The sequence below is a fragment of the Anolis carolinensis genome, unplaced genomic scaffold, assembly GCF_035594765.1.
Source record: "Anolis carolinensis isolate JA03-04 unplaced genomic scaffold, rAnoCar3.1.pri scaffold_13, whole genome shotgun sequence".
Lineage (NCBI taxonomy): Eukaryota > Metazoa > Chordata > Lepidosauria > Squamata > Dactyloidae > Anolis > Anolis carolinensis.
In genome coordinates this window covers 458035-475277 of record NW_026943824.1, presented here as the reverse complement: position 1 = coordinate 475277, position 17243 = coordinate 458035, and the positions used below count along the sequence as shown (strand labels likewise).

Here is a 17243-nt window from a genome sequence, read left to right as displayed (position 1 = left end):
TAATGGACAATACATTAAAATCCAAGCAGATAAAATCAGAGTAATTAAAAGCAAACCAGCAGGGACAGGTTTCATAAAGGGCTGTATCATGGAAATGAGTAACAGTGATAAAGTGCCATACGCTTTTAAAACAGAAAGAAGTATTTCTGATGATAGCTCTATTGGGCCTATTCATTCAAACGCGCTCTGGAACAACCATGTTTTCAATTCCCAGCAGAAAATGGGCAGGGAAGGAACTAACCTGATCTCCTTAGGGAGATATATATATATATATATATATATATATATATATATATATATATATACACACACACACACACACACACACACATACACATACATACATACACATACATACATACATACATACATACACACATGTGTGTGTGTAGATCGAGCCTGTGTGGCAGCGTGCTTTCTTGGCATGTGAGGTAATAATCATAATCATTCTTCTTTATTTACATCCCTTTTCTCCCTAGAGGAGCTCCCGGTGGTGCAGTGGGTTAAACCGCTGAGCTGCTGAACCTGCTGACCAAAGAGTCAGCGGTTTGAATCCAGGGAGCAGGGTGAGCCATTACTGTTAGCCCAAGCTTCTGCCAATCTAGCAGTTCAAAAACATGCAAATGTGAGTAGATCAATAGGTACCGCTCCAGCAGGAAGATAACAGCATTCCATGCAGTCATGCCAGTGGCCACATGACCTTGGAGATGTCTGCGGACAACGCCAGCTCTTCGGCTTAGAAATGGAGATGGGATTTGATTGTGGAAGGTATTTGATTGTATCCTCCTGACTGACAAAAAGGGACTGGACTGGATGGCCCTTAGGGGTCTCTTCCAACTCTATGAGTCTAGGATTCAGGAGCTGGATGGGCATCTGTCGGGAGGATGTGGATAGTGTCTTCCTAGTGTTGGACATATTTGCAGGTATGTACTGTCGTCGTACCTCTGTTTCCAGGTATGTTTGCAAGTATACTATTGGATAAACACAGATGTCTATTCTAAACAATGTAATGAGCTATTCAAAACACAATAATGGTTCAAAACATAAGTAGTACACAATATGTATATTAGAGCATCATATACATACTACATTCACAGAATTAATGCTCAGTCCTTTGCTATATAACCCAAAAGTATCTAACTCAGTATTATAAATCAAACAAAATGATATAAGTCTCTGCAGTCCTAAAAGGATTAGATTGGCTTAAAGGCAAACCGATGCAGAGTCTCTGCAGTTCTGGAAGGATTCCTCAGGACTCCACAGGTTTTGAAACAATAGTAAAGCCAAGGAGACAGAGTCAATGCTGATGTAGATCCTGAGTAGCTGGTTATTGCCTGGAGTAGGTGGTAACTATCCGTTTACGCCGTTTACAACTGGTTCCCGGGTTTTATCCCAGTTTCGGTAACCCTTCTTCTTGTAAGCGGCAAATGTTTTATTAAGGCTTGCACCACAAAATCCACAGCAGCATATTGATACTGCAAACGTAATACCTGAAGCAGAGCCATCAATAAAGAAATAATAAAACACTCAGAGCCCTGGGGGAGTGTTTTAAGATATTTTTTAAAAGATATTTTAAAGATGTTTTTAAATTGTTAGATTTTAGCCTTTCTTGTAAGCCGCCCCGAGCCCTAGGGCAGTGGCGGCATATAAGTTTAAATAATAAATAAATAAATAAATTTAGATTGTATTGTATTGCTTTGAGTGTTAGCCACTTTGGGCCTCTTTGTAGAGAGCTCAAGTAAGGTTAAAATAGTAGTAGTAGTAATAGTAGTAGTAGTAATACAATGACATTTAGACTGTATTGTATTGCTTTGAGTGTTAGCCACTTTGAGCCTCTTCCAACTCTAGGAGTCTATGATTCAGGGGCTGGATGGGCATCTGTCGGGAGGGTGTGGATGGTGTCTTCTTGGGGTTGGACTGGATGGCCTTTGCCAGGCCTGTTCCAGGTTCTAACACAACTTTCCAAGGGGTTGTTGTATGTCTTTCGGGCTATGTGGCCATGTTCCAGAAGCATTCTCTCCTGACGTTTCGCCCACATCTATGGCAGGCATCCATATGGCAGGATGCCTGCCATAGATGTGGGCGAAACGTCAGGAGAGAATGCTTCTGGAACATGGCCACACAGCCCGAAAGACATACAACAACCCTGTGATCCCGGCCATGAAAGCCTTCGACAACTTTCTAAGTCCAGAGTTCAATGAATGGCTGAGTTCAATTAAAGAGACAGGATTGAAGGCTCTTCCCCAACTCCAACAGAGGGGGCGCTGTTCTCTGTTTACATGACAGGCGGCCTGCTCGCTTTCCGGCGAGGGTGCCGTACAGAAGAGTCGCAAAAGGGATCGCGAGGGGGCTTGGCATAGCAACGGGCCTAGCGACGCGACCTGGTGTAGCAACGGGCCATAGCAACGGGGCCTAGCGTGGGCCCGGAGCGGCGGCGGGGCCTGGGAGTGGAGTCTGGAGGCCAGCATGGCGGGGGCGTCCGGGGACCAGCAAAGGCGGGTGGCGGAGCTAGGCCAGGCGCTGTCTCGGCCCGTGGCGGCGCTGAAGGCGGAGGAGTCCCGCGGGGCTCGCTTGGAGGCCTTGTCCGGCATCGGGGCGGCCTTGTCGGGCCGCGGGGAGCAGGCCTTGCCGCCGGAGGAGCTGGAGCGCCTGGTGCTGAGGCCGCTCTTGCGCTGCGCCCTCTCCGACCCGGCGGAGCGGTGCCGCGAGGAGGCCTTGGCGCTGCTCCGCCGGGCCCTGAGCCTCGGAGAAGGAGCTGGAGCGGCAGGAGCAGGAGGAGGAGGGCTCGGGCTGGGCCTCCCCGCCGCCGCGCTGCCCGTGCTGGTCCCGGCGCTGGCCCAGAGGCTGTGCCTCCGCGAGGCGGGCCCGGGCCAAGGCGAGGCCTGCGAGGAGCTCCGCCTCGGCCTGCTCCAGCTCCTGGCCGCCCTGCTCGGCGCCTGCCAGGGACAGGCCCTGGGGCCCTACTTGCCCGACGCCGCCGCCGCCTTCCGCGCCGCCCTCCGGGACCCCTTCCCGCCCGCCCAGCGCCAGGCCTGCGCCGCCATCGCCGCCTGCGCCCGCGCCGCCCCAGGTGAGCTCTGGCACAGGCCTGGGCCAACCTGGGCCTTCCCTCCAGGGGTTCTGGGCTGCAACTCCCACCATTCCTAACAATTAGTATTATTATTATTATTATTAGGAGTGGTACCTATTGATCTACTCACATATAAAGAATAATAATAATAAACATTGTGTCTGGAACACAACACACCAGACATCATAGTTGTGGAAAAGAAAAAGGTTTGGATCATTGATGTCGCCATCCCAGGTGACAGTCGCATTGACGAAAAACAACAGGAAAAACTCAGCCACTATCAGGACCTCAAAAACTCTGGCAGAAACCAGTGCAGGTGGTCCCGGTGGTGATGGGCACACTGGGTGCCTTGCCAAAAGATCTCAGCCGGCATTTGGAAACAATAGGCATAGACAAAATTATGATCTGCCAACTGCAAAAGGCCACCCGACTGGGATCTGCACGCATCATCCAAAAATACATCACACAGTCCTAGACACTTGGGAAGTGTTCAACTTGTGATTTTGTGATACGAAATCCAGCATATCGATCTTGTTTGCTGTGTCATACAATAATAATAATAATAATTTAACAAATTCGTGTCAGGAGCGACTTGAGAAACTACAAGTCATTTCTGGTGTGAGAGAATTGGCCGTCTGCAAGGACGTTGCCTAGGGGATGCCCGGATGTTTTGATGTTTTTACCATGCTTGTGGGAGGCCTCTCTCATGTCCCCACATGGAGCTGGAGCTGATAGAGGGAGCTCATCCGCGCTCTCCCCGGGTGGGATTCGAACCTGGCAGCTTTCAGATCAGCAACCCAACCTTCAAGTCACAAGGCTTTAATCCGCTATGCCATTGGGGGTTCCAGATAATAATAATAATAATAATAATAATAATAATAATAATAACAACAACTTTATTCTTTTATCCCACCCCATCTCCCCGAGGGGACTCGGGCTGGCTCACATGGGGACCAAGCCCAACAATAAACAATAAAATACCACAATATAAAATACGTAACAATCACAGCAAATTAATACATCAAAACTATAAAACACAATATCACAAAATAAAAATGTAGCCAGTGGCCTAACAGCTTACCCCTTCAGCCACCCAGGTGAATCCAAGCAGGTAGGGCTCATTGAGGAAAGGGTTTGCAGAAATCTTTGTATCAACAGAGATTTCTTTCAAAGGAAGCTGCAGTCTTGTCGTATGGTATTCAGTAGAAAATGAGACTCGATCTTTTATTTTCCATCCTAGAACATTTTCACCTGCAGTCAGAAAGCTTTGTTGTCCCCTTGATGCAAGCCATTTCCCACCAGCATTATCGGGTCCGTGTTGCTGTCATTCAGGCCACCGGAGCAGTGATACAATTTGGCAATGCGAAGTCTCTGGACGATGTGCTCTCCCACCTGGCCCAGCGGTGCTTTGACGACATCCCACAGGTAGCCTTTTAATTCAGTCAGATCTTGCTGTACAACAGGAATGTAGAGTTGCCTGACTTAATATTTGATGGAAATAGAATCTACTACTTTCCTTCTTATCCTTTTCTAGGTTCGGGAGGCTGTGATCAGTGTCATTGGAGAGTGGCTGCTACACTTGCGGGATAGATATTCTTATTTTCATAAGTTAATTCCTCTGCTGCTCAGTGGCCTGACAGATGAAATGCATGAGAACAAGTAAGCAGAATCTAGAATGCACCAATTATGTCCTGCATGTGAGAATGCAAAGGTTGGGGCTCATCTGTTTGGGAAGAGACTTCCACACAGCTGCATAAAATCCACATTAAACTGGTTTATATGGCAATGTGGACTCGGATAATCCAGTTCAAAGCAAATGATCTGGATTTTATGTGGCAGTGTAGAAGGTGCCTAAGTAAATACATTTATATTGAAGAGTAAATAGTATCAGAATTATTTAACGATAGTTACAAATTCCATCTTAAATTTAATTTCACTGAACTGCATTATATGAGTCTACACTGACCATATCATGAAGTTTCAAATTGCATTATATTGAAGTGTTGTTGGGCCTCAGTTGTGATTTCTTATCAGCTGAATACATGAAAAGCATTAGATGTGAATTGATCTGAGGCGAAGTGCAATTTGCCAATGGCAATAAATCTGTTATGATCCATTAATACATGAAAACAGTTATTTAATACTAAAACAAATAAAGGAATTATTTACATGTTAGAGATTACCTCTAAGGAGTCAAATCACCTATAAGGTGTGATTTATTTTTGAAAAATGATTCCAGACAAATTCCAAACTGAATCTATTGTCCAAATTCTAAATAGATTCCTTTGTAGACATCTTCAACATGAGGCCTATAATGGACACTTTGAAATGCCTTTATTTTACACTTAGGGAGCTGGCTCTCACTTACTGGAAGAGAATAGGTTTGCAGTGGGAAAAAGAAAATGAAGAGGATATTAAGGATAAGCTTGACTTTTATTCCGCACCACCTTATTATCCTCAAGGACGTGAGTATATGAGAAACAGCCCGGGATTAGGCAAATTGACTTTTTCCATGCCTTGTTGACCTGCTGGAAAGCAGGTCGGTGAGGTTCTTCATCTTAATTGCAAACAGAAGTATTCCAAAACATTTGAAAGCACTTCAAAAATAGTAATTAAAAAACAGGAAGGAAGCAGAATCTTTGCTGGCAAAGATGGGTTCTAGGTTTGGGATTTTTGCTCTAAGAGTAGAATGGGGAAATCACAGTTGTCGGTTCCTTGATCTATTCTCTTAACATGTTAGTTGTGTAGCTTGAATAAATGGGTGGATATATATTTCAGGCCCTCCAAAGGAACTCGTCTCCTCTTGGAACAGAACATTTGTTTTATTAAATCAGCCTCCCTGTAGACAGAGAACTTGTGATATCACCCTCTTGATGCCCCATCCAAAGTACTTAGTAACGTCAGTAAGACTAATAATTTGAAGCTTAATATCCAGGTAGATGGTGGAGGATAAAGAAAAGGTGGTAGTAATGCCAAGCATGTTGGGAGCTGCGTGAGAGCATGTTCTTTTGCAAAACAAGTGTAGATCACAAGGCTGGGCAAGGACCCCAACTGCCTAGTCGAACAATTTCTTCATGCATCGTGCTTTCTCATAATTGTATCTCCTCCAGAAGGATTAATAGCAAAATTATTGAACCTTTTAAAGATTTGACCTACTTAATTCAAAGTGTTGTGGTATCTCATAAGAAGTTCAAAATTGTGTTCTCCAGGGTAACTTGACAATAATGTCAGAGCAACTCTTTATATCAGGCCTGGGCAAACTTCAGCTCCTCACTAGGCTGTTAGGTGGGAGTTGAAGTCCAAAACACCTGGAGGGAGGGCCGAAGTTTTCCCAGGCCTGCTTTATATCGATGTGTTGTCGAAGGCTTTCATGGCCAGAATCACAGGATTGTTGTGAAACACATTTTCAAGTTACTCCTAAAACACATTTAAGAGTAAATAATTCAAAACAGAACCTTGATGTCAATTGAAAGATTAAAGTTTGGGCATCATTGTAGTAACCTGAGAACTTTTTAAAAAACTTTTTCATAAGACTTTCCTTCTCCCTTAATTCCCTCCCTGTCTTCCTTTTCCCGTCTTAGTGACACGTCCAGAACTGGGATGCCGGGAGCTTGTGATCAGAAACTTGTTCAAAATACTTCCAGGCCTCTGTCATGACATGACAGATTGGGTGGAAGGCACCAGAATAAAGTCTTCTCAGCTTCTGATTATACTCCTGCAGCATGTGGAGGACCACATGACACAACATATGGAACCTCTGCTCAGGACGTTGTACCGTGCGTGCTCAGAAGACAATAGCATTGTGGTCAGGAATGTGAGTACGGCCATTTCAAAGGAGGGGGCTTTCCACACAGAATGCTGGTTAGACTCACATGTAAATCAAATCTCAAGTTAATTTTATATATTAAATATTGAAAATATTTTCAATAGCTGAAAAGTGGCTTGATGGAAATACAGATGGTGTATCCCTTATCTGAAATACTTGGAACCAGAAATGTTTTGGTTTAATTTTGCATTTTGAAATACTTACATTTGCATATAAAGGTTAGCTATAAAAGGTAAATGTTTCCTCTTGACATTAAGTCTAGTCGAGTCCAACTGCAGAGTGGTGCTCATCCCCATTTCTAAGCCAAAGAGCCAGCATTGTCCATAGACGCCTCCAAGATCATGTGGCCGGCATGATTGCATGGAGCGCATGGAGCGGTATCTATTGATCTACTCACATTTATATGTTAGGTTGGCAGAAGCTGGGGCTAACAGTGGGAGCTCACGCCATCCCACAGATTCAAACCACTGACCTTCCAGTCAGCAAATTCTGCAGCATAGCAGAACGGAGCCAGGATGGTAATCCACTTTGGGATCATCCCCATTGAATCAGGACTTACAGGAGACTTTAATGGGCACTATTGAGCTAAATATATTTTTTGTTTGATTCTTATCCGTCAGTGATGCGATTGTTCAGATTTTAGTTCACCTGTTGTGTTGGCCAAGTAAAGCATTAGCAGCCTCTTAAAAATCATAAGTAGGAGATTAAAGTATAAAATGCCTTAAGGGAGAGAAATTCCATTTTCAGACTATGCGCAGTTCATGCCCTTTCGGGTTAATTTTGCATGTTATCTGTTTTGCTCTCTCTGCGGTGTAATCCTCCCACAATATTGAAGTATGCTGCGATAATCTGAATTCTATGGCAGGATAGAAGGGCGCTGAGTGAACAAGCCATATGCAGAGACCTCTTCTTTGTATACAGCAATCCAAGATAAGATAGGAATCCAGCTAATTGTTGTGAATTCCTTGGGAGCTTACTTGTGTAGTTTCACACCATGGGCTCCAGTTAATGAACAGTGTAAGTGAATGGTGTACAAGATGCATAAAGCACAACGGCGCCTTCATTTAGCAGCAAGAATTGGGAAAACCTGTTCTCTGTTTCACAAGCTTCTGCTCTAGTGCATGAGCAAATATGTCTTGTATGTATTTTATTTTGTTTTATTGTCATTGTTTGGGCTTGGCCACGTGTTAGCCGCCCCAAGTCCCTTTGGGGAGATGGAAGCGGCTTACAAAAATAAAATAATAATAATAATTATTATTATTATTTTATTATTATTATTATTATATGAATTGCCTTCAGTCATGCTCCATTGCCTTTGAGAGAGAAATGAATAAGGCTTGCTTTTTCCCCCAAGACACAATATAAAGCTTTTAAAATCTTGGAAATGGTCAAGGAGAGTAACTTATTCTTCATCCCCTTAAATTTCATAGAGGAGGGGAGTCTCAAAGGAGCATACTAATAAATCCAGCATTGGGCACGGCTTGATAGGTGGCTAAAAGATTCTGTTAACACTGGATGTTGCGTACTTCATTCCGTGTCTTCAGGTTTGCCTTTAATTTTCATTTTGAAAGGTTGGTGATGAAAGAAGGCATGTGAGCGCTCATTTTGAGCTTTCTCGCTACACGTCAAGAAAACTTTGTCATGCATTTAATCTGGAGTGAGTGAAGGGAGTGGAAAAAGGCCTGCAAGGCAATTCCTCGAGGCATTCAAAGAGAAAGGGAGAAAACAGCCTTGCATTTTTTAAAAAGTTCATGTTGGAATTGATTTGTCTTTTCTTTCTTACCGTCTGGCCAGCATTGCTGTTTATGTGTGTTTACGCCTCTTGCAGTGCTTGAAAGCAGCAGAGCTGGTTGGGATTTTTGTCAGCCCAGCGGTGTCTCTGAAGCTAATCCTGTCTGACCTGGAGAAAACACCCATGCCTTCTTGCCTCATGATCCTAGCCGCCGTGATACGTGGCTCCCCAAGGAAGGTCTTGCAGCCTCATTTGGTGTACCTGGCCGACATGCTCTCCCGGCCAGAAATAAGCCAGCGCACCGAAGAGGTAAAGAGAACACAAAATACGTCTTACCACCAAATAGTCTCCAAGCCTTCTGTATCATACTTGAAGTCGATCCTAACACTTCATCCCAAAACCTGCCCTTCCCTGGCATAGAAGAACCACTTTGAGGGGAGCCACATCCCTTGTTAGGTATTGAGGAGAGTGGGAATGAGCTCTCCAAGGCCAAAGGTACTTGTGTCCACCTGTTTCTGTTCCCCCGCAAACTCAGTTTGGTTATTCAAGGGAGGTGGAGCAGAACAGCGTCTGGGAACGGTTTTAAAATGCCCTGTAAAACCTTCCCTTCCTCTGTGTGTGTGGTAGGTTTTTTATGTGACGCAACTGTTGTCCTGTGTGGAAGCTGTCGTTGAAGTGTGCCAAGAAGACTGTCAAGAAGTCAGCCTCCCGCTCACCAAGGTCTTAATCACCATAATGGCAATACCACCCAATGTCGGACATTTACACGTAAAGGTAATATTGAGAGAACAGTCATTATAGGTTTCCGTCCTCAGAATGGGATTTTAAGCTTGCATGAAAGGAGGCAGCAGAGTATTTTCAGGAGCAGCCCTTGCAGTGTTAGTGTGTAGCAAATATGTTGCTGTTGTTTTTGTTAAAGTCAAGTTACTTCTTCAACATTGTTTTTCTTTTCTCTGCCCCACAGTTAGAGGAAACAATGAACACGTTGGCTGAGGTGCAGCATTTAGCAGGTATTGTCAGCCTCTACCGACAGCATATGGCCCAGCTGATGGAATGGGTGTCTCTAACTCACAGCCGTTGGACCTGCTACTCCCCAGAATTACTGCAGTTGGATGTCATTGCCACTCATTCAGGTAATGTGGAAAGAGCAGGGTTAGTGCGAAGTCACGTCTCCTTGAATCTAATTCTTAGTCTTGGGTGTAGAAATGGAGGCATATTCAGAAACATTTCTATAACATCATACACCAGCCCACCCAATGGCCAAAGCCAGAAGTGAAGCTTCTTTGAAGGAAGGCTTTTTGGTAATATAGTGGACAAGAGTAAATCCCCAAAGTGGACAAGAGCACAAGGTCTGGAGGCGGCAGTTTGAGGATGTCTTCCTTAAGCTGTTCCTCATAGGGCTGGACTTCCAGACCTTTGATCATTTTGATAGTCCTTCTCTGGACACTTTCATCTTGTCCATCTCCTTCGTGCCCCAGATGAGGTCTGACCAAAACAGAACAGAGTGGGACTAAGAAGTCCCTCAGTCTACACGTTAGACTCCTTATTGATGCAGCCTAGAATCGCATTGGCTTTTTTAGCTGCTGCATCACACAGTTAACTTATGCTCAGCTTGTAGTCTTGTGCACATGGTATAGCATTTTAGGATAGTATTATAAATGAATGCAGCCGTCCTGTAATCCGTACCCCAAAAGCAAATAGTTCAGTTTACTGTGCAAGCATTTGCTTGTCCCAATTGCTAAACCCTTTAGGGTAAGAAACTAATTTCTATTATTATTATTATTATTATTATTATTATTACTACTACTACTACTACTACTACTGTAAGTCTGCTTTTGTTTTCTAGGCCCGGTCATAGGTGAGGCTCTTCCAAGTTTTATTCCCATTCTTCAAACGTGCCTCCAGACATCTATAGACCCTCGGGTACGTCTGAAGCTGTTCATGACATTATCCCAGTTGCTCCAGAAGCCAGATGAGACGGTCAATTCTCAAGGGTGAGCACCATTTCATATCACTCCTAAACTACTTGCTTAGGGGACCATTCAGTTTGGTTTTCAGTTGCAAAAACATAAACATTGCACAGAAACATTGATACCATTAATAGACAAAACGTAAAAAAATTACCAAAAACCAAAGCTTATTGTAAACGGGTCTCTCGATGTGTCTACATTACCTTCCAAGTTGCATTAAGATTTCAGAGCAATGCTTGTGGATATTCAAATGTTGAATTCCAAGCAACAGATGATATTGTAGGCAGCAGATTTTTTTTCACTTGATCTTTAAGCCCATAATCAATCATTAATTACTAATATTGGGTGCAGTCCATGTCCCCAAGGGTAGACAAGGGTGCAGTCTAAATCATTTTGAGTAAGAGCCAGGCACATCTCCCTATCTGAAGAACTATTTCATTGCTTTTCCAATAGGTAGGGGCTTCCTTTTAACCATCTCATAGGCGCCATTATCCGGCAACAGGAGATGAGTGGATGTGTGTGTGTGAGTGTGTTGATGGTTCACACTGACAGGCTTGAGTGCATCCTGTTAATGGCATCTCAATTTGCTGAACAAGCTGCCAGTGTGATTCTTCGGTTTTCTCCGAAGTATTAAACATAACATACTTTCAGGCGGCATTCCCTTCAGAGAGAGCATTCCATTCCTGATAGGTAAGCGTTCCTGCTGAAACCTACCTTTTGTGGGTTTGGCACGTTTTATTTAAGGGATTTTTAAAAAGCCATTACCCAGAATATGAAAGCTCCCCGGGGGTCAGTGGGCAGAGACCACCTTAGAGCTAAATGCGGCTTTGAAGTAACTTGATAGAAGCAACACATTCTGGGGAGGATTCCTGTTTTATCCCTTGGCGGTTGACCAGAGAGGTGTTTCTGGTCAGTTGAACATCAGATCCGGGGATAAGGATTCAGCCTGTTTTGGGTGGAGGTGCATTCCATCGCCATCATCGGAGAGGTAGAGATACTGTGCAGGTAAAAGATACAGATGGACCTGTATACCAGTAGTAGCGGGGCCAAAGAAGAGGGCCTTTCACCTGCTTCTAGGCCTGTGTATGGTCTTCACTGCATGGCCTTTTAGGGACCATAACCTTTTGGGAAACCAGGGATCTCCATAGCCCTTTGGAAACATGACCCTTTTAGAGATTAATTGGCATTCATGCTGTTTGGAATAATTCTGAGAAGAGTTAAAAACCTGTTGGAGTGAATCTTCTCCTTAGTGGTCAATATCCACTAGTGCTATTCATGCAAGGCATGTTAGGTTTATCAGTTGTTAGACTGATGTACCTGGTTATCTCTCTGAACTGTTAGGAACAAAGATGTGCCAGTGCACAACATATATAGCAGATCTTCAGAAGTGTCATTTCAGTTGCCCAAAAACATCTGCTCTCCCATAAAATGTATTGCTTTTAAACCATGCTCTCAAGAGACCAAAAATAAGTAGTCTTCGTTAAAAGTAACGTGGTCACTACCCCTCGCCCAGTCCTTTTATACTTGATTGGGTCTTTTTTAGAACTCCTGACCATTGGACTCCGGAACCTTGCCTGTTGGTGTTTTGTATTATTTTATTTGTCGTCATTTTGTTTATTAAGTTACGTTTAGGTTGTTTATATTGTCTAACGTGCCTTGTCTTGATGTATATTGTTTGTATGGTTTTTCTTTAGGCATTGAATGGTTGCCATATGCTGGAAACCACCCTGAGTTCCTTTGGGGAGATAGGGCGGTCTATAAATAAAGGTTATTATTTGAAACACAACAAGATGAATCCACAGCAGACACTCTGCTGGCAGTTGTTGTTGTTGTTGTTGTTGTTGTTGTTGTTGTTATTATTATTATTAGTTGATTTACTTACAATCTTCATGTATTCAGAATACTTACTGGTTAAGAGTTTAAAAGGACTTCTCAAGCTCAAAACAAAATTACTGGCAGGAAGATTCTTGCCTCTCTGTCCTCTTCCTGAAATTTTGTTTATACAAAGTCCACTTACTTCTCCCTTGGAAGAAATTTGCGTAATGAAATATTGTTAACATACACTGTCATCAATGAGGGGTCTCCGTCCTCCTCCCCTTTCTTCATCGCGCTCTGTTCTTTCTTTTTCGACTATCTTGTTTTCAAGATGGAAAATGTGCCTTTTCATCCTCTCTGTCATCCCATCATGTTTGCATAAAGACTTTAAAAAAAATATTGCTCCTCTTTTTTCTTGGCTCCAGGCAGTTCTGTAACTACCTTGAGACGGTGATAAAAGACATCCTGGCTCCTAATCTGCAGTGGCAAGCGGGAAGAACCGCAGCTGCCATTCGCACGACGGCCGTCTCCTGCCTCTGGGCCCTGATTTACAGCAAACTCCTTTCTGCAGAAGAGGTAAACGCCCTCCTTTCCCCCACCTGCCACACTTGGAAACCAAGGATCAAAATGAGGTTTATCTCGCCTAGTTTCCAACAGACCTCACACTCTCTGAGGGTGCCTGCCATAGATGTGGGCGAAACGTCAGGAGAGAATGCTTCTGGAACATGGCCAGACAGCCTGGAAAACTCACAACAACCCAAACATAAGGTTGTTTTGCAAAGTGACTTTCAGATTGAAACCAGCAATATTCTGCATAATTTGGCTTATGGGGGATTGAGCAAGGCAGGTAATTAAAGTCCTAATTGTGGGAAGGTTTAGGTCTGAGAAGGGAAAGTATTGGTTGGACACATACATTTGCACATGAGCCCCATCTTCTGGAACTCTACGGAAATGCAGACTTTGCAAAAGGGAGGGCTTCGGGTCAGAAATGTATTCAGTTGCTACCTTGGTTGATAAAACGTGTCCCAAAACGTTATCCGAAGACACCTCCAAGGTCATGTGGCCGGCTTAAGGGGGGCAAAGGAAAGGGCCTGAGGCTGTGAGGAATGGTGGAAGTCCAAAACACCTGGAAGGAAGGCCCAAGTTTGCACATGCCTGCTCTAAAAAATTATACTAGTTTTCTTTGAATGCAACGGGTTTGCCCATGCCTGCCCTAAAAAATTGTACTAGTTTTCTTTTAATTGTATTTCTCCTTTGGATATCACTGCACCTCGTCCTCAGTAGCTCCAAGAGAGCCAATAAGAGGAGAGAAGGTTTTTGCAAGTTATGGATTGCTGATCTTTCTCTTCAGCTGATGCTTCGTTTCCTTGGGTTTCAGATGGCGAGTGCTGGAAATGACTTGATGCCTAAAATCATTGCCACACTGGACGAAGACTCCAAAACGACTCGCTTACTGTCCTGTCAGATCATTGGCACATTTTTGGACAGCTGCGGGGATCGGTTCGAACTTGCCAAATTATATCCAGGTATGATATATGATTCACAGTAGTTTCTGGCTCTTGGTCAGCCACAGTGCACAAGGTATTGAAGATCCATTGTCCCATCCAATAGTAGTGTTGCTTCTTTTGTAGAACTCTTAAGCCGTTTGGAAGATCGGTCGCTGGACGTCCGCCTGGCTGCAGCTAAAGCCTTGACAAGTTGGTTCAGGTGTATCAATGACGACGAGAAGAAAGCCCTGTTGAAAGAGAATATTCGGTTTGCGTATGAGGCGCTTTTGATTCACCTGGACGACCCTGACCATAACATCCAATCCGCTGTCTTAGGTAAGTCATTCAGGAAGTTATTCCTCTTAAGTACTTTTATTCTCTGACAACGCACCAGTTTAAGCATGAAGTCCAAAACACCTGGAGGGAGGGCCCAAGTTGGCCCAGGCCTGTTCTAGATGGATTACATCTTAGGATGTGCACTTTGCTGATCTATTATTACAACCTCACTGTTTTTAATTCTGTGTTTTTTAGTAAGTGTTTCATTCTTCTGGTCAATGTTTAAATATTATAACTGGTGCATGTTATTGTTTATTGATGTATTCTACATTGTTATTGTTTTGTATTTGACATTTCTGTGAGACGCCCCGAGTCCCCTTCGGGGGAGATGGTGGCGGGATACAAATAAACTTCTTCTTCTTCTTCTTCTTCTTCTCCTTCTTATTATTATTATTATTATTATTATTATTATTATATTGTATGACACAGCAAACAAGATAGATATGCTGGATTTCGTTTCACAAAATCACAAGTCGAACACTTCCCAAGTGTCTAGGACTGGGTGATGTATTTTCAGATGATGCACGCAGATCCCAGTAGGGTGGCCTTTTGCAGTTGGCAGTTAAAGTTATAATAATAATTATTATTATTATCATTATTATTATTACACACTCTGGAATGTTGTGTTTCTGCAGAGACTTTGAAAGAAGGAGGCCTCCTATACCCAGACGCGTTGGCGAAAGAAATTGAAGCCGTCGTGCACAAGCACCGCACTGCCACCTTCTGCGACCAGCTGCTGTTCCACCTTGAATCAACAGGATGGAAATACTCCGAGTCGTAAATGCCTTGCGTTGAGATAGGGCTGTTGTCCTTCCTATGCCGTCGTAGTAGTGATGAGACGTTTCAATAAACTGTGACGTTAACAAGCTGGTGCTCTTTCGAGATTCAACTCATTTATAAATAAAGTTTATTACTATTATTATTATTATATATAAAACATGTTTTTATAAACTACATTTAAACAAACTATTTAAACGTGTGTGTGTGTGTTTTTTAATAGAAAATGCATGAAAGACTTGAGTGGGAATGAATGTGTTCCTTTTTAATCGGTTCGTCTATATTTATTGCCTTGAGTCTGGGCCAACTTGGGACTCCAACTCCCACCATTCCTAACAGCCTGCTGGCTGTCAGGCTCAATATATGTGGCTTAAGTAGCTGAGGGGAGGAAGGAAAGGGCCCAAGGCTGTTAGGAATGGTGGGAGTTGGAGTCCAAATTACCTGGAAGGAAGGCCCAAGTTGGCCCAGGCCTGCTACATGGTCTGCCAAGATGGCGGTTGCCCGTGTCCAAAATGGCGCGCCTGCACTCGCCCTTCCCTCCGCCGATTGGAAGCGCTCTGATTGGGTGAGAATGGTGGAGTCGCAGAGAGGGGGCGTGGCTTGCATTATATTTCTAGTCAAGGGAGGGGCGTGTCTGAAGCGGGTGGGCGTGGCACGTGGCCCAGCCCCATTCCCTAGTAGTTGCAAGGAGGGGGCGTGGCCGAAGACGGTGTGGGCGTGGCTCCTCTCCCTTCCCGGCTTCCCTTTCCTCTCCCAGGAGCTGAAATTCAATATAACCGCCGGCGGAGAAGGAGGGGGATAGAAAAACTCGGTCGGGCGGTGGCTAAAGCACAAGCAGGCCGTTGGAGAAGTCGCCACGGTTCGGTTCGGTTCCCCTCAGAGAAGGAGGACGGAAAAAGAGCGGGAAGGCGAGAGAAAGAAAGTGCGCATGCGCGGCCCCGTGCCTCACCGAGGGAGGCAGTGTGTGCGCATGCGCGGCCCCGTGCCTCAGGTGAGCAGCTGCTGTTTTCTCCTCAGTTTCCTCATGACTTGAAGGACTTTGGTTTGTCGCCGTCGTCGTCTCTCAGTACTGGTTGCATTACACAGACAGGAGTGTGTTTGTGTGTCTAGAATAGACCAGGCCTGGGCCAACTTGGGCCTTCCCTCCAGGTGTTTTGGTCTACTGGCTCTTAGGAATTGTGGGAGTTGGAGTCCAAACACTTGGAGGCAAGGCCCAAGTTGGCCCAGGCCTGCGTTCCATCCTAGTGTTGTTCGCACAAAAAGCATCTGCGGTGCTCAATATCGCTGTTGAGGGTTTGGCCATGTCCCAGCAGCACTCTCTCCTGACGTTTTGCCTGCTTCTGTGGCTACTTATGCAGACGACACCCAGTTCTATGACTCCTTTCCACCCAGTGCCAAGGATGCCGCCCTGGTCCTCAACCGGTGGCTATCGCCACACAGAAACAGGAGAATGCCAGACAACAAACTATCAGATTGCCAGTGAACACCTCCCAAACAACTGCAGCTAGATAAAACACATCAAAATAATACAATAATGTAACAGTAAAAACAAATAATATAATAAGAGTAAAAAACAAATGTGAGTAGATCAATAGGTACGGCTCTGGCAGGAAGGTAACGGCACTCCACGCGGTCATGCCAGTGACCACATGGCCTTGGAGGTGTCTATGGACATGCAAATGTGAGTAGATCAATAGGTACTGCTTTGGTGGGAAGGTAACTGCGCTCTTTGCAGTCATGCCAGTGGCTGCATGACCTTGGAGGTGTCTATGGACATGCAAATGTGAGTAGATCAATAGGTACTGCTCTGGCGGGAAGGTAACTGCTCTCTTTGCAGTCATGCCAGTGGCCGCATGACCTTGGAGGTGTCTATGGACATGCAAATGTGAGTAGATCAATAGGTACTGCTCTGGCGGGAAGGTAACTGCGCTCTTTGCAGTCATGCCAGTGGCTGCATGACCTTGGAGGTGTCTATGGACATGCAAATGTGAGTAGATCAATAGGTACTGCTCTGGCGGGAAGGTAACTGCTCTCTTTGCAGTCATGCCAGTGGCCGCATGACCTTGGAGGTGTCTATGGACATGCAGATGTGAGTAGATCAATAGGTACTGCTCTGGCGGGAAGGTAACTGCTCTCTTTGCAGTCATGCCAGTGGCCGCATGACCTTGGAGGTGTCTATGGACATGCAAATGTGAGTAGATCAATAGGTACTGCTCTGGCGGGAAGGTAA

General features: G+C 44.6%; 2 protein-coding genes across 2 annotated transcripts in view; both read left to right on the top strand.

Annotated features, from left to right (window-relative positions):
- Positions 1–2372: 2372 nt before the first annotated feature.
- Positions 2373–15205, top strand: dnaaf5 (dynein axonemal assembly factor 5). Its single transcript, XM_062964345.1, has 13 exons — positions 2373–3070; positions 4311–4495; positions 4605–4729; positions 5420–5535; positions 6652–6884; positions 8725–8937; positions 9256–9402; positions 9593–9761; positions 10475–10622; positions 12839–12989; positions 13792–13939; positions 14045–14236; positions 14872–15205. The coding sequence occupies exons 1-13, from the start codon at positions 2467–2469 to the stop codon at positions 15015–15017; spliced, it is 2577 nt and encodes an 858-aa protein (XP_062820415.1). The 5' UTR covers positions 2373–2466; the 3' UTR covers positions 15018–15205.
- Positions 15206–15744: 539 nt separating this feature from the next.
- Positions 15745–17243, top strand: part of sun1 (Sad1 and UNC84 domain containing 1) — a 29536-nt gene continuing 28037 nt past the window's right edge. Inside the window, exon 1 of the mRNA XM_062964341.1 lies at positions 15745–16004. The gene's annotated coding sequence lies outside the window, so the exon portion shown is untranslated. The remainder of the gene's footprint in view (positions 16005–17243) is intronic.